The sequence below is a fragment of the Antechinus flavipes genome, chromosome 1 (genome assembly GCF_016432865.1).
Source record: "Antechinus flavipes isolate AdamAnt ecotype Samford, QLD, Australia chromosome 1, AdamAnt_v2, whole genome shotgun sequence".
In the NCBI taxonomy this organism is placed as follows: domain Eukaryota; kingdom Metazoa; phylum Chordata; class Mammalia; order Dasyuromorphia; family Dasyuridae; genus Antechinus; species Antechinus flavipes.
In genome coordinates this window covers 589236972-589262825 of record NC_067398.1, presented here as the reverse complement: position 1 = coordinate 589262825, position 25854 = coordinate 589236972, and the positions used below count along the sequence as shown (strand labels likewise).

The following is a 25854-nucleotide window of genomic DNA, read 5'->3' as shown; positions in this document are numbered from 1 at the left end:
TCATACCTTTCTTTCTTCTTTCCTCTTCCCTGGTAAGTTACTAGATATCTATTAATTTTCTTGGTTAGCCTCCCTCTGAGAAAAAGAAAACGCATGTAAATGATCACCATCCCCTGAACTTCATGAGGGAAATCTGAGAGACAAACATGAGCCATGAAGTGAAAAATTTCACATAAGATGAAAGCTGAAAAAATGGTACTTCAGCTACTAATTGGAATTGAAGTTATTTAGTTTTAGGTTGTTGTATAGTTAGTCAACTAATTAGAAGGATTTTTAGCACCAAACCTAATTTCCAAGTAGATCTTGTAACTGAGGATATCTAGCTATCCATTTGTCTATATAATAATAATATTCATGTAGCACTATAAAGTCTGCAAAGCACTTTATAAATATTTTTATTTTACCCTAACTGCAACCCTTAGAGTTACGTGTTATTATAATCTTCATTTTTTGAATGAAGAAACTAAAAGTCAGAAAGGTTAAATGATGTGGCCAGCTACGTAGCTACTAATCATCTGAGTTTGGATTCAAATTTAGGTCTTCCTGACTCTGGCACTTTAACAACTGTGCCACTTAGCTGTCATCTACCTATCTACTTACCTATCTATCTATCTATCCATCTATCTACCTATCTATCTATCTATCATGTTAGCCTCTATTAATTATCGATTATTTATCTGTTAGGTTCTCTCACTCCACTTTGCTTCTGCTAATTTGCCTGGTTTCAACTCTGTTTCCATTGTAAACTCATTATCTCTAATCTCATCACCATGTTGCTAACTCAAGGTTTGATTGACACCACCTCTCTTGGGCTCCTCTCCCCTCTATCCAGAGAGTTAGAGAGTGGATTACCAAAATTTCCCTGTGCCTTCTTTAATAGAGGGCAGAAATTGGACTCTCAGGTAGTTCCATTTTTTATTTTTTACTCTACCTGGTTTCAGCTCCACAGAGAAAGATGCCCCCATGCTAGGTACACCTATCTTAACTGGTACCCCGTCTTAGCTTCCCACCACACTTTCCCATTTTCTTTTATGTATTGTCTCCCCCGTTATGTTGTAAATTTTTTGAGATCATAATTATCTTCTTTTTATTGATAGTATCTCCACCCTTAACACAGTGCTTAGCACATAGTGCCACGTGAATGTATTCAGATCCTGGATATCAATTATTGATACTAGAAAAGAGATGTAGTAGCAGAACAGAAAAAATAATCAAACTGCATACATTATCAATGTAATTATTATAGGTACTATGAGAATTATTAGACAAGAGTCTTCTCATGTCAGAGCTCTTTTAAAAATATAGCTGAAGAAACTTGGGTTTCTTGGGAGACTGTGACTTTCCCAAGGTAGGATTTAAATATAAGTCCTCTGATTCAGGAATCAGTGTTCTCTCCACTGTACACACACACATACACACACACACACACACACACACACACACACACACGCAATTTATGGAGTTGAAAAGATTAAGAAAATGATAGGGCAGCAAAATAGGGCATCGAGAAAGGAATTATCAGTATGTATTGAAGTCTTTGAACTATGGCAAGAGGTGAGTTAGTTAAAAAAAAAAAAAGACAAACCATGAGCCAGATACTTTCACCAAGAAAGTGGGCAAAGTGGTCGAGCAATCAGTGATGATAGCAACAAGAACAGATAAAGGGTAGTTGTGTGGACATCAAAAAAGTCAATCAATAAATATTTATTAGGCATCTATCATGCTAAGTGCTAGACAAAAGAGGAAAGGTCATTATGAAATATAGGCAGAGGAATGATCTGGAATCAGCAATAAGGAGCAAAGTATATGATCACTCCCTCCTCCTAACTTCCTGGGTTAGATGGAAAAGAAGACATAGCTTCCAGTGGAAAGAATTGCTAAGGACATGATATCCTCAGGGATAGCAAGATTTCAGTTAAAGCTAGGGGGTGGAAAGAATGTGGGACTCCATGTGGCAGAGGGGCTCAGGATAGCCATTCTTCATTCCCTCCTGGCTATGCAGCCCTCTCTCTAGACTGGACACCCTTCCCTATCTAATGTATCCCTCTCCTTTTTCAGTTCCATTTTTCTTGTTATCTTTCTCCCTTAAAATATAAGTTCCTTTAGGACAGGGACGGACTCTCTTTTTGTGTATTTGTAACTCAAGGATTTAGCTCAGGCCTGGCACATAATAAGCTGGTCTTAAATTTATGTTATCTATTTCTTACTGATAATGCTTGCCACCAGGGGCAGAATTAGGGGCAGTAGGTAGAAGCTAAAGAAAGACAGGCTCAATCTAAATAATATTTTTCTTATTAAGTGGAGCTATCTAAAATTGTGATGTACCACAAAAGAAAGAAAATGGTTTTCCATTTCTGGAGGTCTTTAAGTGTGTGATGAGTCAATAAATATTTATTATGTGCCTACTAGGTACCAGGTACTGTGCTATAAGCCCTAGGGGTACAAAAAGAGACAAATGGCAGTCCCTGCCTTTAAGGAACTCACAATCTAATGAAGGTGACAATATGCAAACATACATGTACAAACTATATATAAGATAAATAGAAAGTAATTAACAAAGGGATGTCTCTAGAATGAAGAGAAATTGAGAATGTTAGGATTTTAGTAAGAAATGAAAGATTGCCAGGGAAGCCAATAGATAGAGATAAGAAGGAAGAACATTCCAAACCTGGGGGAATGAAGCAGGAAAAATGCTGGGAGTCAGTAGAATTGAATAGCCAGGAGGCTAGTGCCACTAAATTGAAAAAATAATAAAGGTAAGCTAGAACTAGATAGATGAATGAAAAGCTTTGAGTAAAAAAAAATTGTATTTGATCCAGGAGATAATGGTCAGCCCAGTAGAGTCCATGGCTGGACCTGAATCTTAGGAAAATCATTTTAGTGGCTGAAAGGAAGAAAAATTGAAACAAGGAAAGACTTGAGGTGACCAGACTCATTAACAGGCTTATTGCAATGTTCCAGATAGAAGTGATAACAGCCAGCGTCAGGATAGTAGCAGAATCAGAGTGAGCAGGATGTATTTGAGAAATGTTACAAAAGTGAAATCCACTGATCTTGGCAATAAACTGGATATGGAACTAAGAGATGGTAAGGAGTTGAGGATGACATCTAGCTTGTGACCCTGGGGAACTGGGAGGATGGGGTTTCCCTCTATAGGGGCAGGTAATGAACTTAGAGTATCAGGCTATTTGTCTGAAAAGTTGCAGAGGAGTTTTCTTTGTAGGGATATATTTAAATAGAGGACTTGCCTTTCAGTACTGAGATTCTGTAATTCTGAGTTGATATAATATAATTCTGAGTTCTGATTTAGGGACTGAAGCTTTTGAAGACCAATACCAGGAAAAACTTCAGTGTCAGATACATTTGGCATGGATTGCATGGGAGTAGTTTGAAGGGACTCAAAAAATTTATGAATAACAGCTGTGATTCTAAGAAATATTGTAGAATTCTAGAGGAAATGGGACTATGAGCAATGAAAAGCTAGTGACTTATATGGGTCATTGCTGACTTTGGGATTCTTTGCAAGCAGACTATGTTCTCATTGTCTTTAGTGTCCACTGAATTATGCTTGTTTTATGTTAGAATTGATTCAAATTGAATGAAATAATTTTCTCCTCATTTCCTTTTTCACCGATTTGGCTTTTGCTAAATTGCAGCTGGATCTATTTGGCACAGTTTCTTCCTTTCTGACTAGACATAGAAGGTGATCCAACGGAAGGAAATGATGTGCAAATGCATTCTTCACCTGAAATTCATTATCTAACAGGCTACCTGAAAATTCCACATTATTCTGAAGAACCTAGGTAAAGAGTTCAATGATGCTTTAATAACTGGATTTAATGAGCTGACAAAATTTGAGGATGGGCATGGGTACCACATTGGCACTGAACAAATCTCCTTAAAGGCTGACCCTCTGGTTTCTTATCTGGCTTATTCATGTTCTCGAACCAAATTGGTTTTTGTATCTCTTATTCAGCTGTGTTGTTTCCCCTTAAGTATCTGTCTATATCAATGTCTTTGGGATAGTTTGGGAAAAATGTGAAGCATAGTCAAAGGACTTGGCCATTGCTATTTATTTAACTTCCTTTGGCCTAAGTTTCCTTAGTCATTGGACAAGATGACCTTAATGGTTTCTTCCAGATTTAAATACATGATGCCATTATCTTAAGATCTCTACTGTCCCCTGCTTATTTTTCTTCTATATGTGGCCAGACCTCCTAGTAAATGATAAAAGCTAGTGAACTTGATCCCAACATGATTTTGGCCCAAATGTTAGCAGTCTTGCATTAAAATTTCATTCAGTCAAGGTTCAAATTTCCTCTTCCAGTTTTTGTGGTGGTTTAAACTGGCTAGTTTAAAACTTGGTTTTGCTTCCCTCCATCCAAAATCTCACAATACTTTATATTCAAATACTATCTTCTCTATACTTGGAAGAAAGGACATCTATGAACTGATGTAGATGGAACAGAATCAGGAGAACAATTGTACTCCATCTCTCAGTTCCAGATATTTTCTCTGGCTTTCCCTCATTCCTGGAAGGCTCTACCTCCTCGATTCCCTGGCTTCATTCATGTACCTGCTAAAATACTACTTTCTTCAGGAAGCCTTTGTCAAAGTCTCTTATTCTAGTGCTTCCCTATATTAATTATTTCCTATTTATCTTGTAAACAGGTTGCTTGCACATATTTTTGCCTTTTCTTTCCCCCATTATATTGTGATAATCTCACAAGCAGAAACTATCTTGAAATTCCTTATATCCCCAACACTTAGCATGGTACTTGGCACATAATAAACCTAGTAGCTGTACTGTTTTATTTTTCTCTGATTTAATACTTTATTTTCCCCTGCTACATGCAAAACAAATGTTTATACTTGTTCTTAAAACTTTGAATTCCAGATTCTCCCCTTTTCTCTTCGCTCATTGAAAAGACACAAGTGAAATAATACAAAAGTGAAGTAATGATTTGTTCCAACCCCAAGGAGCCTAATTCTAGTAATAAGATAAAGTATAACAAATAATTTCAGAATATGTAAAAAGATAAGAAAAAGCAATTTTAAGAAGGAGAAAGCCCCAACAACTGGGAGAGAAAGGTGGAGTTGAGAAGATTTTTATAGAGAAAGTAGTACCTGAGCTATGCCTTAAGGAAGTTCAGGATTCTAAGATGCAGAATGAGGAAGAAGATGCATTTTCCAGGAATAAAGTTTTTTTAATAACTTTTTATTGATAGAACCCATGCCAGGGTAATTTTTTTTTACAGCATTATCCCTTGCATTCACTTCTGTTCCGATTATTCCCCTCCTTCCCTCTGCCCCCTCCCCTAGATGGCAGGCAGTCCTTTACATGTTGAATAGGTTACAGTATATCCTAGATACAATATATGTGTGCAGAACTGAACAGTTTTCTTGTTGCACAGGGAGAATTGAATTCAGAAGGTAGAAATAACCCGGAAAGAAAAACAAAAATGCAAGCAGTTTATATTCATTTCCCAGTGTTCTTTCTTTGGGTGTAGCTGCTTCTGTCCATCTTTGATCTGAATTAACTCTCTTTATCGAAGAGATCCACTTCCATTAGAATATATCCTCAAACAGTATCGTTGTTGAGGTATATAATGATCTCCTGGTTCTGCTCATTTCACTTAGCATCAGTTCATGTAAGTCTCGCCAGTCCTCTCTGTATTCATCCTGCTGGTCATTCCTTACAGAACAATAATAAGGAATAAAGTTTTTAACTGAGACCACTTTCCTAGACTAGCTAAGCAAAAGCACTAGAAATCAAATTCCAAGAGATGTAGATCATGTCTAAATGAGGCCAAAACATCTGCTCAAAATGGGAAATGCAATCATTCTCATGATTAATTTGACTGATTTCCCCCCATTTATAGTCAATGATTGAATTCTGTTCAACAAATATTGATTGAGTTGATTACATTTTTTTACCATCAGATAGACAGCCTCAATCCCAACACTGAGCCAATTCCTATCAAAATAAGTAACAGAATTAGTAATTATAACTGTCCAGTTTATATCAAGGCAAACATAGAGAGCTGTATTGAGCTGTGTTGAAGTCAGAGGATGGATTTGATTTGAATTTTTTCTTTATTATAATTAGATTTCATAGTTAACCAATTAGCCAGACATTTGAATTCAACTGGAAGGCATGTATTCTTAATTTTCTTAATCTGAAATATACCTATGTGTCTTATGGGGGGAGGGGAGCTATGTGATTAAATATGTTATGAATAGAAAGAGAAAGCAAGTTTAATGCTTCAACTATAACAACTTTGCCCAAAGAAAACAGATTAAATGGATACAATTTTCTTTTGAGGTAATAACAATGTTTTTGTCAAGACTGAAGTGGTCAATAATGGTTACTCACTGTCTTTATAGGGTTTGGACAAACCTAGAGATTTAATGATATATTCAAATGAATTCATCTATATAATTCCTCTGAGCCTATTTTCCCCCAAAAATAAGATCTTTCATGATATCAGAATCCTAAAATATCGGAGTTGGAAAGGATCTCAGAGAACTAGTTCCACCTGTTCCTAAACATGAATCTATTTCAAACAAGAGCCAACCTTTATCTGAATATCTCTGATGAAAAGGTACCCCCTGCATTTTGAAAAGACTTCATCCCACTTTGAGTCAGCTTAAATTGTTAGGTAATTAGAATTTTTCTGATATGAAGCCTAATTCTTCTTATTCCCTGAAATTTCTGCCTGTTGTTGTTTGCTCTGCCTTCTTGGACCAAGCAGAATAACAATTGAACCCTCTAAAATTGATAACTTTTCATCTACTTGGAGATAGTCATTATCTCTGCTCTGAATCTTCTCTTTTACGTTAAATGTAAGAAGGGGGTGTAGGGAAGAAATGGTGTTGATAAGTCAATTAATAAAATTATTCCAACCACCTAAAGTAATTGCTGTACCCTGGTACCTTAATATGATGGGAACTTAACTTAATTGGAAAAACAAACAAAATCATGTGAAAAAGCCTTTGATCAATATAGATAGCTCTGATGAGCCACTGGATAAACTGTAAGTGACACTGCACAAAGAAAGAATATTTAAATTAGGTTAAAAGACTTTATCATACCCTAGCAACCAGCCATTAAATATTAAAGTCTTTAGAATTCAAGAGATTCCAAGTCCAGCAAGTTTTATGACAATGGAGAGGTAAGAAAACTGTTTCTGAGAAGGAATCATTGGTGTAAGGGCAAGTATCAAGGTTTTTGCTTCCTTCCAACCCCTACAATTGACCAAAGGAGGATTATGTGAATTTTAGAGGTCCAGATGACATTCTGCCTTCCCAACAGCGTCTTAGTAGTGTTTGTAGAAAATATAAGTATTCATTCTCTCTCTCTCTCTCTCTCTCTCTCTCTCTCTCTCTCTCTCTCTGTCCTCTGCCTTTCTGTCTCTCCATACATACCTCTCCACATACACCTCTACATCTCTACAAAACATCTTAGATATGAATTGAGAGAGAGCATATCTAAATATAGAAATATGTTTTCCTTCATAAGAATATAAAGTCCTTGAGGACAGTGCTTATTATTTTGCCCTTTGAATCTTCAGTGCTTAATAATACAGTGCCCAGCACATAATTCATTCTTAGCATATGGTTGTTAATCTATTGATTAACATGGCATGAACTTCAACACTTTGACTGCCCTCTTCTCCACACTCTCCATTTTCTCAACATCCTTTTTACCAGGTCACAACCCAAAATCCTAGCACATTCATTAGCAGGGAATATATAGTAAGACAAAAAAGTGGGATTTGGAGTCAAAGATTATTTTATTGTTTGTTGTTCACTTGTTTCAGTCATGTTTGACTTTTTATGACAGCATTTGGGTTTTTTTGGGAGGGCAAAGATAATGAAGTGATTTGTCAATTCCTTCTCCAGCTCATTTTACTGAGGTAAACAGGGTTAAGTGACTTGTCCAGGGTCAGACAGTTAACAAGTATCTAAAGCCAGATGAATCTTCCTGACTCCATGTCTGAGACCATCAATGGTGCCTTTAAGCTGAGTTGGGTTTAAATTTTAAATCTGCTACTTACTAACTGTGGGACCTTAGGCAACCTCTCTGGGCCTCAATTTCCTTATTGGTGAAATGAGTTTGAATTAGATAATCTCTGAGATCTCTTCCAGTTATGATCCTATAATCTTTTGACATGACATTTCCTGAGCAATTACATTCCCAACACAAAATTAATACAATGCCTAGCACATAGGACTTCCTTTCTCCATTCCTTCCTTTCTCTCTCCTTCTCTATCCCAGGCTCTCCCTTTTTTCCCTTTCCCTCCCTCTCTCTCTCTACTACATTCCTCTTTCTTCTTTTCCCTTCATTCTTTTCTCTCCTTATCCCTCTCTTGGCTCCACCGTGGCTACACAGTAGTTGCCACGATGTTCTGGGAAAGAGTCCTCCATACTTTGTTAAATATGGATTAAGTAATCTTGCTAGATTTAGATATCAGACACAGACTTGTGGCTGAAGCTTTTTGAATATGAAACAAAAATCTATTCAATTCAATAAAAATTTAGTAAGCAACTACCAGAAAATTCCTGGGAGAAGTTTACAACTTAGTAAGGGGATGAGAATATACACAAAATAGTAACAATAACATCTCATGTTATTATAAAGTATCTCATTTGAACCTCAGAATAACCATGTTAGGTAGGCACTATTGTTATTTATATATTAATATTACAGATGAAGAAACTGAGGTAGACAAAATTTAAGTGATTTTCTCGAGGTAACTTAGTAAATGTGTGAACTCAGGTCTTCCTGACTCTGTAGATATATTTATATCACTTATCTAGACATGTTTATATCAGTTTTTTTTGTAATAGCAAAGACATGGAAAGTTAGAAAGATATCCTTTAGTTGGGGAATGAATAAAAAAGTATTCTCTATGGGTGTACAAACATATTGGAGGAGGAAGAGGAGGAGGAAGAGGAAGAGGAGGAGGAGGAGGAGGAGGAGGAGGAGGAGGAGGAGGAGGAGGAGGAAGAGAAGGAAAAGGAGGAGGAGGAGAAGGAGGAGGAGGAGGAGGAGGAGAAGAGGAGGAGGAGGAGGAAGAGGAGGAGAAGAAGAAGAAAAATGTTTATGTAGTTCTTCTGAATTTTATATTATAAATATAATGCCATTTTCTATTCATAATAACCATGGGAAGTAGGTACTACTATTTCTTCATTTTACAGATAAAAAAACTGAAGCAGGTAGAGATTAAATGACCTGGTGATGGCCTCAAGGTGTAGAATAAGACATCCAATTTTTGACATACTAATTTGGGAATATGTTTTGTTTGTTTATGCATATTTGTAGAAAGATTTGGTTTTTCTTTTAAATTGGGGAGAAAGAGGAGGAAGAGAAAAATAAATGCTTGTCAACTGAAAAATAAAAAGTTTTAAAGCAAGTGAGCTATTTTAACATTCTGGGACCCAGTTTCCTCATCTGTCAAGTCCCATCCAGCTCTGAATTTATGTAGCACAACTGAATACTGGGTTCAAATCCTGTCTCTATTATTTACTAACTATGAATTGAGACAAAATCAAACATTTCTGGGCTCCAATGTCCTCACCTGAAAAAATATGGGATTGAACTATATCATCCCTCAGGTCCCTTTCAGTTTTAAATTTATCATATATAAAATGATGATCTATTAACTACAAAATGTACTCATGCTAAATAATTATTTAATTTAATAAAGTAAATAATGTAAAAAATAATAATAAAGGCAATTTTTAAAATTAAAGGAGAAAGAAATAAAGCACCCCCTGGGAGATCATCCAAACGCACTCTGCTAGATTTTCTTTCCAATTTTTGATCCAAAATGGAACTCGGGCCATGTAGCCAGGCTTTACTGCCTTGAGAACTCAGAAAATGGGAAGATTCACAATTTTAAGGGCTCATGCAGACAAATCAGTATGAGTCCATATACAATACACACTTGATGCATACCATATCAAGGCAAACTGACCTCAACCTAGTGCAATCGGCTCTGTCTCCTAGGAACTCATTCTTAGAGATGATGATTGATTCAGGTCTTACTTGGAAGCTGTGTTGCTTGTTTGCTTTTGCTGCTCAGTGGATCCCAGGGTTGGAACCATAAACGATTGCTGTGGTCCTAACATCACTCTCTGTTGTTATGGCAACCTTTTTTCTAAACAATCCTGCTGTTTTCTCCCAGGCCTTTCAGTTTCTCATCCTATGAAGTCCATAAACACATTGGACAAGGGCATGGTGATTTCCCAAATTTCCACAAGGAGCTTTGCCAAGACTTTCAATTAGTCAATTGTCCACTGTCTTCTGATTCTCCCATAAGCTTTCAGCCTTCCTGTCTGCCAGTGACCCCTTGCTGTGAACCTTTCCCATTGTCACTAATTAGAAATTTGTGCCACAGAATGTTAGTGAGTGCATTCTTCTCTGGTGGGCTTTGAACTCCCACGAAGTTGAAGGAGAAAACAAAGATGCATCTAAAAAACATTTGAAGTTTGCAGCACATATAGCTGCCCCAGTCTTCCCTTTCCCCATTACATTTTTCTGTGATGCATAATTAAATCTGGAATCTCATTCTAAAATTTCTACATTGGGCTCCTTCCACACTTTAGATTAAAAATTAAGGGGTTGAGAGCCATTAAATCTTCTCCTTTATAATTACTTAAAATATCTATTCTATCAACATCTATATAGAGATATATATCTATTCATGTATATATAGCTATCTATATTATATCTATAGATATATAGATGTATATGACAGAGAAAGAGAGATGTGTACAGACATATCTCTATCACGCTTTCTTGGGGTTGTGAAAGTTTGGGGGAGAATGAAGAGAAGTTGGTGATCTCTGGATTCAAACCAAAGATAAAGTGAGTTACTAAATTTTCCCAAAAAATGAAGTTAGAATTTCTCAGTAAAGGAACCAAGACCACAAGGAGACATTGCCTTATTTGGGAATACCAGATCTCTTTCCTGGTTACATTTTTCTGTAATCCATAATTAATTCTAGGGTTTCAGTCCAAAATATCTACTTTGGGCTATTTCCATACTTCTGCTAGTGTTCTTTTAACATCTAGGGGTAAATAAATGGCGATTCTATTAGATGCCCCCTGAAACAATCTACCTTGGACCAAAATGGAGTAGGAAAGTAGTTAGAGGCAATTTTAAAAAATCACTGGATTTCAGATAATCTGGGTTCAAATATCTTTTGTGCCTCCTGTATGATGTCCTGTAAGCCCCTTCCCTTCTTAGGATTCCTGTATAGTAGAAAGTTCTTGCAAATAACAAATATTCTGGGACAATTGAATATTTGCAGGGGATGAATCTGAAGCCCAGAGAAAAAGTGACACTCAACATAACACATCTTTCGAGTCCCAGGATTCAGATCCAGGAATTCTGACTCCAAAACATTTTCCCCCCCTGACTTCAAAGCTTTTAGCCACAGCTTATTTTGCATCTGAATACTACACCTTGTCACAGTCTAGGCAATGCCATTCATAACATCACACAGCCCCCTACTGGCTCATTCCAAATATTTCATGAAGGAGTACCAATGCCCCTTGAATCCATACATGACCCCAAATCATCAATCAGTGGATCATATGGTCTCATTCTTGTTGTTGCTCAATGATGAGATTCAAGTCAAACAATGCAACTAACCCTCCCCATACCCCTACTATGCTGTGCAAAGACCTGGTCAATGACCTCAGATTCCAAGATGGGAATAGGCACTGGATCCATGATCCAGTCTGTCGGCTCATCAACAAGCATTTATTAAATGCTTACTGTGTATCAGACATTGTGATAAGTAAGCACTAAAGATACAAAGAAAGATTGAAAACTTATTACCTCAAGGAACTCAAATAACTAATATAGGATATTATGTAAATGGACACTAGATCGATAGCCTTATAGACACAGTGTTGGAGTTGTAGGCTGAAAGAGCGGAACTGGCATCTAGTCTCAGAGGTTTACTAGTGATGTGATCTTGGGAAAGTCATTTAACCTCTCTCAGTCTCAGTTCCCTTATCTGTAAAATGGAGATAATAATATACCTATTTCCTAGCATCACTGTGAGCACAAAATGAAATATTTGTAAAGCACTTGCAAATGTTAAAATACTACATAAAAGCAGATATTTTTATAGGGGCAGGGAAGCAGAAATAAAGCAGATGCTAATCAGATGGGAATGGCTGAATAAGTTATGGCATATGAAGGTAATGGAATATTATTGTTCTATAAGAAATGATGAGCAGGCTGATTTCAGAAAAGTCTGGAAAGACCTTCATGAACTGATGCTAAGTGAAGTAAGCAGCTCCAGAATATCATAAACAGTAACAACAGATTATGGGATGATCAACTGTGATGGACTTGGCTCTTCTCAACAATGAGTGGTTCAAAGCAATTTCAATAGATTTGGGATGGAAAAATGTCAATTGCATCCAGAGAGAAAACTATGAAGACAATGTGAATCTTTTTTTAATTTGTTCTTTTCCTTCCTCATATTTTTTTCCCCTTTTGGTGTGACAAATATGGAAATATATCTAACCTAAATTAGATTGTTTGCTATCTTGGGGAAGGGAGAGGTAAGGAAAGAAGGGAGGGAAATTTAGAACACAAAATTTTACAAAAATGAATGTTGAAAATTACCTTAACATGTATTTAGGAAATAAAATATAATATATTAAGGGGAAAAGATTTTCCAATAAGAAAAAAAAAGTGCTACATAGATTTTTTTTTTTATAATGATGATCATTTGATCATGGTTAGAATTAGAAGAGACTTTAGAGAGCTCACCTTGTCCACTCTCCTTATTTTACATGAGGAAATTGAGACCTAAAAAAATAGTGACTTAACTAGGTCATCTTGGCAATAAGCATCAGAGCTATAATTCAAAAGTAGGTCCTCTAATTCTAATTCTGTACTTCCCTGTGTTTCAAAATCAGTGTCTATCATGGTCCCCCAATACTAGGTACTCCCTATCTACATACTCATCTATTCAAGGGTCTCAGACAATTTCATTGCCATCATGCTGACCCAAGTCAAGTCAAAAGCAGGCCATGAAGGGTTCAAATAGTATACAGATGCTTGATTAGCTCCATAATTCTTCAAATAAAACTGAGGGAGAATCAAGAACCCTTGACCCTGAGCCTTAGGAACTGAGGTTCTTCTTCCCAGTGGTTCTCAGAGTCTTCTAGTTGGGATTTCAGGGAACACATTATCACTAGACAAAGAAGGAGTGCCAAGTTCTGTCCTTGGCAGGTACTAGTCACCCTGCCCTATTGCCAGAATTCCTTGGCCAATTACCAGATTTTTGCAAATGTATTCTGCTTGTAGGAAACTGAGATACTCCTTCCACATTAATATTTCAGTGGTGTAGTACACTTGATGCTAAAGGCTCTAATCCCAGTAGATGCCTTGATAAGTCCTTCAGGAGTTCCTGGAAAATGACTGGTGATAGATCAGCTGCTGTAACACTCAAATTGTCCTACCAGGCTTCTTTACTATTTTCTTTACTAAAAACAACACGAAAACAAGTGGATAATTCAGAATGAGCAAATGTTGCACCTTGAATGTGATTACCATTCAGAACAGCTACACTTTAGTCCTAATTCCTGATTTACTGGAACAGCTGGAAAAGGGTACAAGGTTAATAATGATGATGATAATATGGCTAGCAGTACACATATAGCACTTTAAGTTTTGAATAGTATTTCAGGAAAAGGACCCACATGTGCAAAAATGTTTGTAGCAGCTCTTTTTGTGGTGGCAAATAATTGGAAAGTGAGTGCTCATTAATTGGGGAATGGCTGAATAAGTTATGGTATATGAAAGTAATACAATATTATTATTCTCTTTTAAAAATGAAGAACAAGCTGATTTAAGAATGGCCTGGAAAGATTTACACGAACTAATACTGGGTGAAACAAGCAGAACCAGAAATACATTGTACACATTAATAGCAAGATTGTGCGATGATCAACTGTGAAAGATTTGGTTCTTCTTAGCAGTTCAGTGATCCAAGGCAATCCAAATAAATCTTGGAAGGAAAATGCCATCTGCATCCAGAAAGAAACTATGGAGATTGTATATAAATCAACACATGCTATGTTAACTTTTTTCTGTTTTTTTTTCTCTAGTGGTTTTTCCCTTTTGTTCTGATTTTTCTCTCCCATGTTTCATGAAGATTTATATATTTTAAAAGTTAATATGCATGTATAACCAGAAAAAAAATTTTTTAAAAGCATTTCACATTTATCTCATTTTATTTCTTTTCACTAAATGAAACAGAGGGGCACCTAAAACTTTTTTTTCATATATGAAGTGCTTTATTTGTTGTTGTTTAGTCATGTCTGAGTCTTCATGGCCCCCATGTCTGAGTCTTCATGATCCCCATTTGGCATTTTCTTAGCAAAGGTACCAGAGGGGTTTGCCATTTCCTTTTCCAACTCATTTTTGCAGATGAGAAAACTGAGACAAATAGGGTTAAGTGACTTAGCCAGAGTCACTAAGTGTATAAGACTGTATTTGTACTTAAGAAGATGTGTCCCCCTGACTCCATATTCATGAGGTTACCCAAGTATCTGAAGGATGACATCAATAGGTGATGATGTGTCATCCGTGACGCCCCTCTAGTCCAATTCAGATCTTCAAACACTGAAAGAAAACTAATAGTTTCATCAAAGAGAACAGACCCTATGTAATTTATTCCCATATTTCCCTTCATGAGAATCAACATCTAATTAAACTCTTGTTATCTCTGATGCTAGTGGGTATTCAGGAGAAACTTGTGGTTAGACATAGATTGGCTTCCCAACAGTCTTCTCAATGCTTGGCTACTTGTTTCACTGGGGGGGCTACAGACCAGAAGATATCACAATGGATAAATTGCAGAAACTTCCCACACCAAAATTGATCCAACCTTTCACAAGCAATACTTCTGTCAGTCTTGTCTCCAGGCAACAGGGAAGCCCATCTGGGAAAAGAGTTATGTCAGCACCCACATGAGAGAGCTGGTAAAGCTCCCCACAGAGTGCTGCAGAAAGACACAGGCAGTGGAGGGGCAAAGCCCTGAGTGAGGAAGTCCTGGCTCAGTTTGATGGTGAGCTCTCCTCATCCTAGAAGCTTCTTTATGTATACTTGGCTTAACCTGGTTTGTAAACCTTGGTTCCAGATTGTCTCCTCTAGGTTTTGCCATCAATAACGTTGGTAATTTGTAATTTATAAAAGTAATAAAGTAATTTTGTAAAAATTACAAAATTAGGCAAATGGCAACTCCAAAGAGCAATGGGAAGATAGCTGATGGGCATTAGCATTGTTTATGGAATGATACTGACAAAGAATTGCATATGATGAGTGATATGAAAGATATTTTCAAATACATGTATAACCAATAATAGACGTAAGCTTATCATAAATGAAATATAACAGGCAAACAAGAACAGAACAGTTCAAGTAGTATGTTGGTCACCACAGAAATGAGGAAAGAACTAGAGAAAGGCATTCAATGAGTTGAGTGGATTCCCTAAAAGAACATTTAAAGAAAAACATGAAGAAAAATTGCTCAAGATGAGAAAGCATAGAAGGCTGGTGCTCTACTCACTGGCATAGATGAAATCCTCGATCCTCCTCCAAGACTGTGGTTTGTGACTGAGGAGGTAGAGGTAAAGGTCAGATTAAGGATCATCCCACATGAGGGGATGGAGCTGGCTATTTTAGTGGAGTTAAGAGGACCTTGTAGTGAAGCTCTCATTTTAGAACAAAAGTTAAAACAAAATTGAATAGGAAGATCCAGAATGAAGAATCTAAGCAATGAAAAACAAGTTAAGAAGACAGAAGAAAGTTACTCGGTATGATGGAGATGAAAGATTACATTGCATAAAACTGAATAAAATGTTAAACATCCATCACCTCCGACTTTTTTTGTGGGCAAAGACCAAAGGAACATCAGCTAAGTGAACAGGTAAGAGATATGTGAGAGCTTTCTAAATGAAGTCATAGCAAATAAACTCAGTAAAAAAAGAACCTTGATTCTCTAGAAAAATAAATTAGCCTCTCTCAAGAGATAGAATTAAGGAAATCTAGTGAGAACAATGATCCTTCCTCCCCCCTTGAAGAAAGACAAAAGAAGCACCTCATAACAGAAAAGGCTATAACACAGGAGATGCCCAATTAAAAGCTGAGATACAATGGACAGTTAGGAAGACTCACCTCCTTGAGTTTAAATATAACTTCAGACACTTACTAGCTGTGTGACCCTGGATAAGTCACTTAACCCTGTTTACCTCCATTTCTTCATCTGTAAAATAAATTAGAGACGGAAATGACAAATGACTCCAGTTGCTAAAATCTTGAAGAGTCAAACACAATTGAAAAATGATTGAACAAAATTAAAGGTTAAAAGGTTAGAGATCTTTTGAGGTTTAAAAAAAATCAGAGGGCAAAATAGTTACTATATCAAAACTATCTTCCAATATTTGAAGTATTATTACTTGAAGGACATTGATTAATAGTCTGGTAGAATGGAATGAGTGATAGGTTTGTAAGTGGAGGATCTGGGTTTCAATACCAGCTCTATAGCTTACTAGCTGTGTGATCTTGGGCAAGTCACTACAAAAATATGGGGGTGAACTAGCTGAACCCCATAATCCCTTCCAGATTCCTAAATCTCAGATTCTATAAACTTTTCTCCATAGAAGTCAAGATGAGAGGAAATAACCTATCACCCAACTTTCACAATCTTAGGACATATTTTACAGAGGCATTTTCTCATGCCAGGGCTGTCAAACACTAGAACAGTTTGTTTGTTTGTTTTCTGAAGCACAAGGTGATCTCTCCATCCATGGGCATCTTAAAAAAATAAGTAAGAGCACCTCAGAGAAAGAAATGGCAAACCACTCTGGTATCTTTGCCAAGAAAATCCCCAATGGAATCATGCAGAATCTCAAATCATGCAGAAAACCCCAAATGTAATCATGTTTTCAGCTATGTTTGAAAACAACTGAAAAATGATCCAACAATAATAGCAAAAATCATCTTTGCTTCAGATGAATGAATTCCTGAAGTCTCTTCCAGCTTTAGGCTTCCCAAAATCTAGTCAGTCTTGCTGATTTTAAACCCTGAGGCCTTGGAGGATCTATTTTCCTCAAGAGTCCTCAGGAAAAGAGTGAGGTTACAGAGAGAAAGTGACCATATGCATTCTTAGTATGAAACATGGTGGAATGAAATAGACACTGGACAGAATTCAAGTCCTGACTCTGATAGCCTTGTGACCTTTAACAAACCAAGTGACATTTTTGAGATTCAATTCCCTCAACTATAAAAATGAAAGCAATTATAGGGCTGTTTTTTTTAGTATGAAAAACATTTTTGAAATGTAGTTTATTGGTCTTTTTCAGTTTTCTTCTTTATAAACTTACCTTGACTAAAAAGTATGATAAAACTTTAACTGTGCCATGATGTGACAGCATACCAAAAAATTCACAAAAAAAGTAATTTTCTTGTTGAAGAAATATAACAATAATCTAGCTACTTTTATAATAGTCAAATATTTGATTTGTTAATTTTGCAACCTGTCAATATGGACATCTTAATATTGCATTATGTATTCATGGCATAGAAGGTCTCATCAAATCCATTCCAAATGGTATGTGAATTATATATATAAACATTTCTCCAGAGTTTTTAGTCAGATGAACTTAAAAATTGTAACTGATTTTATGGTTTAGATTCTCATGATCTTAAAAGTCATTTGAAAATATCTGATATTTCAATTTAATCAATATAACATGAAAATAACTTGCTTTTTCTTTCTGCCTCATACCTAATCCTGGTAGACTTCAATATATTGGGAATATTTATCAGGCTCAACTAACTCTAAAAGTATTATGTATGAATTATTTTCTATTTCATTTAACTATTTTCCACAATCTCTTTTGTTAATTTTAAATTTCAAATTCTCTTCTTCCCACCTCTCTAGCATCCATTGAGAAAGCAAATAATATATCAATATAATCAACTTGCAAAAAAAAAGTGGTTAAAACAATAATAGCCAAAGTTTATTTTCTTCTTTAAGGTTTACAAAGCTCTTCAAATATAAAATATATTTTCACTTAACTCTCATAGTAACTTTGTCAAGTAGATGATAATAATAATAATAATATAATAAACAACTATCTCTGGGAGGAAAATAAGCAATTATTAAATCTCTATCTTGTGCCTGGCACTGTTCTAAGTCCCATTTGATTCTCAGGACAACTCTGTATTATTGTTTTCCCCATTTTAGGTTTGAAAAATTAAAGCAAGCAGGGCGTAAGTACCTTTCCCAGTCACACAGCTATCTGAGGCTAGATTTGAACTCAGATCTTCCTGCTCCAGATCTGGTAGCTTCTGCTCTTCTAATGTAGTAGCTTGTGAGGAGGGGGGAAGGAAATAAGGTGAGTCTGGTATTATCTATTTAATGAAGCCTCACAATCAAAATTCCCTTTTAAGTGAACATTTAGAAAATGAAATGATGGCCCCAAAGGACCATTATGGTTTCACCAAGAACAGGTCATTCTAGACTCTTCTTTTTTCCCTTTGTTGATAGGATAGAACAAGGTAATAATGATCCAAATTATGACTACTGAATCTAATGCAAAATGTGTGCCTCTGCTTTAAAAAAAAAAATCCCATGATTTCACTAAAATTACAAAAGGATTTTGTGGTGGTTGTTATCTGTTTTATTTGTACAAACATGATATTTCTAGTGATATAAAAAATGTCCTAAATCACTATTGATTAGAGAAATGCAAATTAAGACAACTCTGAGGTACCACTGCACACCTTTCAGATTGGCTAATATGACAGGAACAAATAATGATAAATATTGGAGGGGAATGTGGGAAAACTGGGACACTAATTCATTGTTGGTGGAGCTGAAGTAGACATTCTGGAGAGCAATTGGGAACTATGCCCAAAGGGCTACAAAACTGAGCATACCTTTTGATCCACCAGTTTTACAATTGGGTCTGTATTCCAAAAAGATAATGAAAAAGGGAAAAGGACCCATATGTGCAAAAATGGAGCAGTTCTTTTTATAGTGGCAAGAAATTGGGTATCAAGTGGGATGCCCATTAGTTGGAGAATGACTGAATAAGTTATAATATATAAATATAATGGAATATTATTGTTCTATAAGAAATGATAAGCAGGCTGATTTCAGAAAAACCTGGGAAAATGTACATGAACTGATGCTGAGTGAAGTGAGCAGAACCAGTAGAACATTATACATATTAATAAGATCATGTGATGATCAACTGTGATGGACTTGGCTCTTCTCTATAATGAGACAATTCCAATAGATTTGTGATGGAAAGTGCCCATCCACATTCAGAGAGAGAACTAAGGAGACTGAATATGGATGGAAGCATAGTATTTTCATCTTTATTTATTTGATTTCTTCAGTGGAGTGTCCTCAAAGACCTGGAAATGACCCAAATCATTCTTTGCTGTCTTGGGGAGGGGAAAAGGAGAAAAAAATTGGGACACAAAGTTTTACAAAAAAATTAATGTTGAAAACTATCTTTATATATGCTTGGAAAAATAAAATAGCTATTGAGGGAAAAAGAAAGAAAAGGAAGGAAGGAAGGAAGGTGTCACTTTCAACAATAAGGTGGCAATCATACTTTTGGACTCTTCCCTGTTCAAATCACAGCTAGAGTGAAGTACCAAGTTCTGGAGTCCACAATTTAACAAGGCAGAGAACAATCAGAGGTCTGCAAGTAGGATGTTAAATATATGTTCCATGAGGATAGGAATTGTGTGTTCTCGAACTTTGTGTCTCATCCAGTTCTCAAGATATTGCTCCATATAAGCAGGTGTTTGTTGAATTATAAATGGGTGAATGAAAGGTTGAATTTATCTAAAATTGTTAAGGAGCAGGGAAGAAATATGCCAAACCATAGTCAAGTTTCTCTGCCCTATCCTCATCCCAGATAGCACTAACCTCTTATTTTCTGTGTGACTTTGGATCTTTGTTGAAAAATATAAACCTCCCCTGACATTTCCTAATACCATTGTTATGAATGACTGAAAAAATTTTTATTACGCATTTACTATATGCAATAAATTATTAAAATATTAATAATGCTATTATAAAATATAGAAATTTTAAAAATAATAGAAATTGAAGTTATTATCTAGGAAGTTTCAAGATTTATTCTCATCTTGATACTTAGGATGAAAAGTAATCTCTGACCAGTTTTATGACAGTTTCATTTGAAAGAGACTAGGTCAACATAAAATATCAATTACAATATTATAAATATCATTACTTAGACCATTCTCAAAAATATCTATGCATATATTCTTTTCCTTGTCCCCTCTTCCCTTCTAAGCTACTAGGAAGTGCCTCCACTCTGCCCTCCAAGATTACATTCTATATGTATCTTGTATAATTTGTCTTTTCTGTGGAATACAGGCCTCTTAAAAGGAAAAAAATACTTAAGGCAGAGGCAGTTTGATTGGAGAGTAGTGTCCATGTAGAAAGTAAACTGAAACATATCTGGAGAGGCTGGAGCCAGATTATGGAGGGCTTTAAATATGAGAATGAAAAATGTATACCTTATTAGAAAGCTAATGAGATCCCCTGAAGATTTTTGATTAGAAAGTAGACTAATCAGAATTGTGCATTTGGAGAATTAGTTGGGCAGCAGTGTCAAGGATGGATTGCAGAGGGGAGAGAGGCAGAAAGACCACTCTGAAAATTGTTATAATAGTCAAGATAAGATCCAGGATTCTGAATTAAGGTGGTTGCAGTGGGAGTAAAGAGGAAAAGACAGATGTGAGAGATAATGAAGAATTAGAACTGGACGGATGGATAACTGATTAGATAAATAACTCGAAAATCTGGCAAGGTAAGAGAGTATTTTTCCCAGAAGTTTAGTAGAGGAAGCAAGATGATAGTTTGAAACAGCTAAAAGGTCAACAGAAGATTCTATTTTGTTTCATTGGGGGAGAGGGGGTTAATTTAGGAAAGGGGGAAATGGAAGATATTTATAAGTAGATTGGAAAGAGACCATGGAGAATGAAGGAGTGGGGACAGAGCAACGGCATCCAGGGCACAGGTAACTAGGATAACTTTGGCAAAGGGAAAAATTATTCTCTAAGGTGAGGTAGAATAACAGCAATAGCAAAAATAGGAAGGTTTCAAGATATGACAAGAGAGATGAAAGAATTTTTAAATTGGATGGCTTCATTGTCCATACATAAAAAAGTTCCTCCATCCCAATTGATACTCCCAACCATTTACTGATGTTTGGGCTTTATTTTTCTCCCTTTAAAGTCTTGTTATTTCATCTAAGTACTTTTTTCAATTGTACACATCTTCATACTTCCACACTTTAATCAGATACATTTATGAGTTACTGTTGACTTCTTCCCCCCAAAAAATGTGCGTGTGCCCCTGTGTGTATTTCTTGAAGGTGGTGACCAATCTTCTCCTCTCCAAATTTTGATAGGCTGGTCTTTGAACAATCGGCCAATACTTGCCAACTTTGCAACTTGTTAAGACCTCAGGATTTTTGATATGCCGGTGTCACCTTTAGAAGACAGAATCACCTTCATAAAATGGTGAGACATTCACTGGAAGGGGAATTCATGGTGATTCTCCAAGTCACTCAAATAAATATGTTAAATTTGAAAATCATTTGACTAAATCATTTATATTTCTTTTTATTTTTCACAAAAAAACCCTAAAAAACTAAAAAGAGACAGTGTGAAACTGTGGGGGAAAGTTGTGACTTTGACATAGTTACATTTGGTTAGAATGTTAGTGCTACTGCTTTAATTCCTGTGTGAACCTCAGCAAATCACCTGCTTTCTCATCAGCAAAATGAGAGGATTGGACTAGAGAATTTCTAAGCTTCCTTAGCTGTATAATCTTATAAACTCTCAGATGCAGAAACAGCGCAGAGACAGTAGAATTCGAGTGATTAGCCATACAGGCTACTAAATAAGGAAATTGTTATTCAAGATTTGATTTCATTTGAATTGATTGAGAAAGAAGATGGCAGCTCCTTTGTAATAAACAGCTAAATGATGGCTCTTTCTCCTCTTTTTCTATGAAATAAATTTTGAAAATCGTGGGTGAAATATCACAGCATGATACCAGTTAGTATAAGAGATTAGGTTGATGAGAAGATGTAAAATAATTTCCTGTGAGGAATGATTAAAGGAATTGGGGATGTTTAGCCCAGATATGAAAAAACTTTAGGAAACTATATCCTCAGATCAGAGGAATTGGATTTGAATCAACTCCAGATAAATGCTATTTCTTAAGTGCGGGGGAGCCTTAGGTAAAGCACTTAACCTTTCAGACTTCAGCTTTCTTGTGTGAAACTAAATGACTTCCAAATTCTTTCCAATTCTAAGCCTATATTCCTAAATATTTGAAAAGCTGTCTTTAGTAATAGGAATTAGATTTGTTCTGCAAAGCTCTTAAAGAAGGGGAACTTAAACAAATGAGTGGAAATTAAAGAAAAGTGTGTTTTGGCCTAAGGCAAAGTAGACCTTGCAGTCTAAATTAAAATTATTGTCTGAACAAGGAATCTTGTTGTAATCCTTATGGTTGTTTATCCTTTATTCTTGAAAAGGATCATGACATCAGGAAGGTGATGCCATGATTTGCAAGTGAATTGAATTTAAGTGAGGGAAAAACCATGCAAAGTCATCAGCCTTACTCTCTCCTTCAGAGTCATCTAGGTCCAATGGCAAGATATAGATCAGAATGAGTTGAGATGGCATCAGATATTTGAAATGAGCAACTTAATAAAGCAATGAATTCTCTCTCACAAGAAGTGTTCAAATAGATGCTAGATTTTACAAAAGTAGATTCTTGCATGTCTTCTAGATGGCTTTTTTGGGGAGGTAATGGGGATTAACTGACTTACCAAGAATCACACAGCTAGTAAGTATCTGGGGCTGAATTTAAACTTCGGTCTTCCTCACACCAGGCAGGTGCACTGTGCCATCCCACTGCCCCTCTAAGGTGATTCCTAAGGTCATTTCAACTCTAAGATTCTTTAGATAAGAGGAGAAGGTTTCATTGATAGAGAGGATTCCTATATGAAGAAACTCCTTTCATCAATTCAAGTCAGAACCTTCTCTATAACTTACAACCTTAAAATTAAATAGAGTACTAAAAAGTTAAGTGACTTATGAAGGACCACCTTACCAGTATGTCAGAGGTAGAAACATCTTTGAGTAAAATGATTCTACATGAATTCTCATTAGCCTGTTTTCTTTCAAAATCCTGACTTTATGGTTCCTAAAAATTATTTGCATATTATAAAATCAGGGAACCTATACCTGGAAGGAACCTTTGAGATCATCTAGTCTTACCTGCTTTTACACTAGAGAAGAATAGAACTGGGAAGTTATTTACATTGAAGCAGATGAGCATGAATGATCTGGTTGTATTCTAGCCTTCAAAGAAAACAGTAAACCAACCATTCAGGGAAACCCAAGAGCAGAAACACTGGTCAAACATGAAGTTCTTTAGCTTGGTATTTTGAGGACTCACAAAATGTATGAAGCCAGTTCGATTTGGCTTTCTGGAAGAAGCAAAGAGCTGCTTTCTAAGAGTATCAAAATAAGGAGAGCTGAGAGAAATGCTGCTCTCCAGTATTTGCTGAGATACAGCATTTAAACATCTGATCCAAGTCCAAGCAGAGGGAGACCAGATGACTAGGTAGATGAGCAAATTATCTGGGTGGAGAGGTGATGAGATGGCTAGAGAGAAAAATGGAGAGAAACATGGATGCAGAGGTAGAATGGGGGTATGGGGATTGGGGGTGCGTGGAGATGGTGGGGGAGAATAAGGGGATACGCCATTGTGATAATAGCAGGATGTCCTCCCACCCTCTCCCCTTGTAGATGAGCAAGCACAACGAAATACAGAGGGACAGAAGTCAATTTCTATCAGAAACTAGGGATGTAATTGCGAAGGGAACCAGCCTTTGGGAATCAAGTCTCCCAGTAAAAAGAGTTGCTGGGTGAGGGTGCCACCCTGGAACATGTGATACCAGTCCTGCTGTGGGTCCTCAGATCGCCCCTCCTCCCCCCAACCTAATTCTCAGTCCCCTTTTCCCTAGACACCCGCCTGGGCTGTAGTCTGGAGTCCAAAGGGAAGTGCTGCCCGGGGACTCGGCTCGGCCGCTGCCCTAGTGGGTTGGAGGGAGGGAGCCAGGGTAAAGACATGGGGAAAGCCCTGGCCCCAGTGGGCAGCTGGCTCACTTACCCGTGTACAGGGAGCCCTGGTCCCGCAGGCCGCCAGTCTCTGGGCCGCTGTCGGGTTCCCCCGGGCTGAGCCCGGCGGCTGTAGCGGTTGCCGAGAGCTGCAGGTCGGTGTCCGTGTTAGTCAGCCAGGTGGACTCGGTCTCTCGGGTCCAGCTCTCGTAGTAGCGGGGCTCAATGGCATCGGCGCGACTCCCCCCGCAGCCCATCCTCCTCCACCACCTCCTCCTCTTTCCCTCTCTCTCTCTCCTCCAACTCCAGTCCCGTTTCGGACTCTCTTGCCTGTTGGCTTCGGCTTGGCTAAGCCTTCACCCCCAGCAGTGGAGCCTGGGGTAAGCAGGCAGCAGCAGCATCGCCCGCCGCCGCCAGCACCACCGCGGTCCCAGTGCCCAGCTCCCTGGCAGACCCAGCCCCGGAGCTCTCCGCGCCCCGCGCTGCGCTCTTCCCCCTCGCCTCTCTCTCCTCCTCCTCCTTCTTCTCCAAAGCCCGCCCGCTGCTGCCCCCCTTCTCTCTCCATCAGTCTCTCGCCCCCTCGAGTGCCCCTCCCCTTCGCTGCTTCTCCTTCACTAGAGAAGTGTCTCCACAGTCCCCATGAGCTCAGTTTGCCCTCCTCATTCCTGCTCTCTTCACAGGGTCAGCTGGGGGTGCCCCACAGGCAATCCAGCTTCTGCGATCAGATCTGGCCCCCGCTCAAGCCCTCTCCCCATTTTCAGATGCTCCTGGAGTCCCGGCTGCAGAAGGATTCCATCCTACCGCACTCCCCAGTTCCCGCCCTAAGAACTGATACTTTGATGGGGGACAGTTTTTGCCACAGATCACTGGTCAATCAAGTATTGCGGAGGAAACAGCCTGCACAAGGCGAAACCCTCGAAAGGAAATAAGGAGACAAGTACAACAGAAGGAGCCGTGAAAATGATCTGCACGTTTCCATCCTTAGCTGCGAAGGAAGGACTATTGTTTTACGTATCAAACCTGGAAGAACTACATTTTCAATCAGGGAAACTCTAGCTCCTGGTCAGAGCTGCCTTCTCCGATTCTGAGCTAGAGAAGGTGGAAGGGCCTTATTGCTCAAACCTAAAGAGTCTGTTCCAGAGTATCTGGGAGAGTACATCCAAACAGTTGATAGGAATCAACTACAGGGAACACAGCCAGGGGCTCCTTCCTAAAGTGCCTTTCTCTGCGATTAATTAGTTGGATGTGCCGATTGAAAGACCCTTTCTGACAAATGACCCAGTTCATTTCAATAAATATTCTTGTAGCACCTACATATACAAGAAATGTTACTTAGATCCTAGACCCAGAACAAGAAGTAAGAAAATAAAGAACATCTTGAAGGGGGCTTTAGGGAAAGGCACATGGGGATGAGAGGAAGAAAGGAATCACATCTGTTGTAAACTGGATCCTGCTGTCCAGTACAAGTCCTTTGTGGAAATTCACTTAAGGCTAAGTGGTGATTCTGGTGCTGGATTAAACACAGTTTTGATGGCTGGAGGGAAGAAGGACAAGATTGCCAGATTCTGCACTACCACTTGGTTCTTTTCAGTAATGGTTTTTAGTTTATACGAATGGCAA

At 37.6% G+C, this 25854-nt stretch overlaps 1 protein-coding gene across 1 annotated transcript in view; it reads right to left on the bottom strand.

The window, feature by feature from the left end:
• BAALC (BAALC binder of MAP3K1 and KLF4) overlaps positions 1–24735 on the bottom strand; it is a 98653-nt gene extending 73918 nt beyond the window's left edge. The window contains exon 1 of the mRNA XM_051970963.1: positions 24287–24735. Coding sequence (XP_051826923.1) covers positions 24287–24491 — 205 coding nt within the window. The 5' untranslated portion in view covers positions 24492–24735. The remainder of the gene's footprint in view (positions 1–24286) is intronic.
• Positions 24736–25854: the final 1119 nt, after the last annotated feature.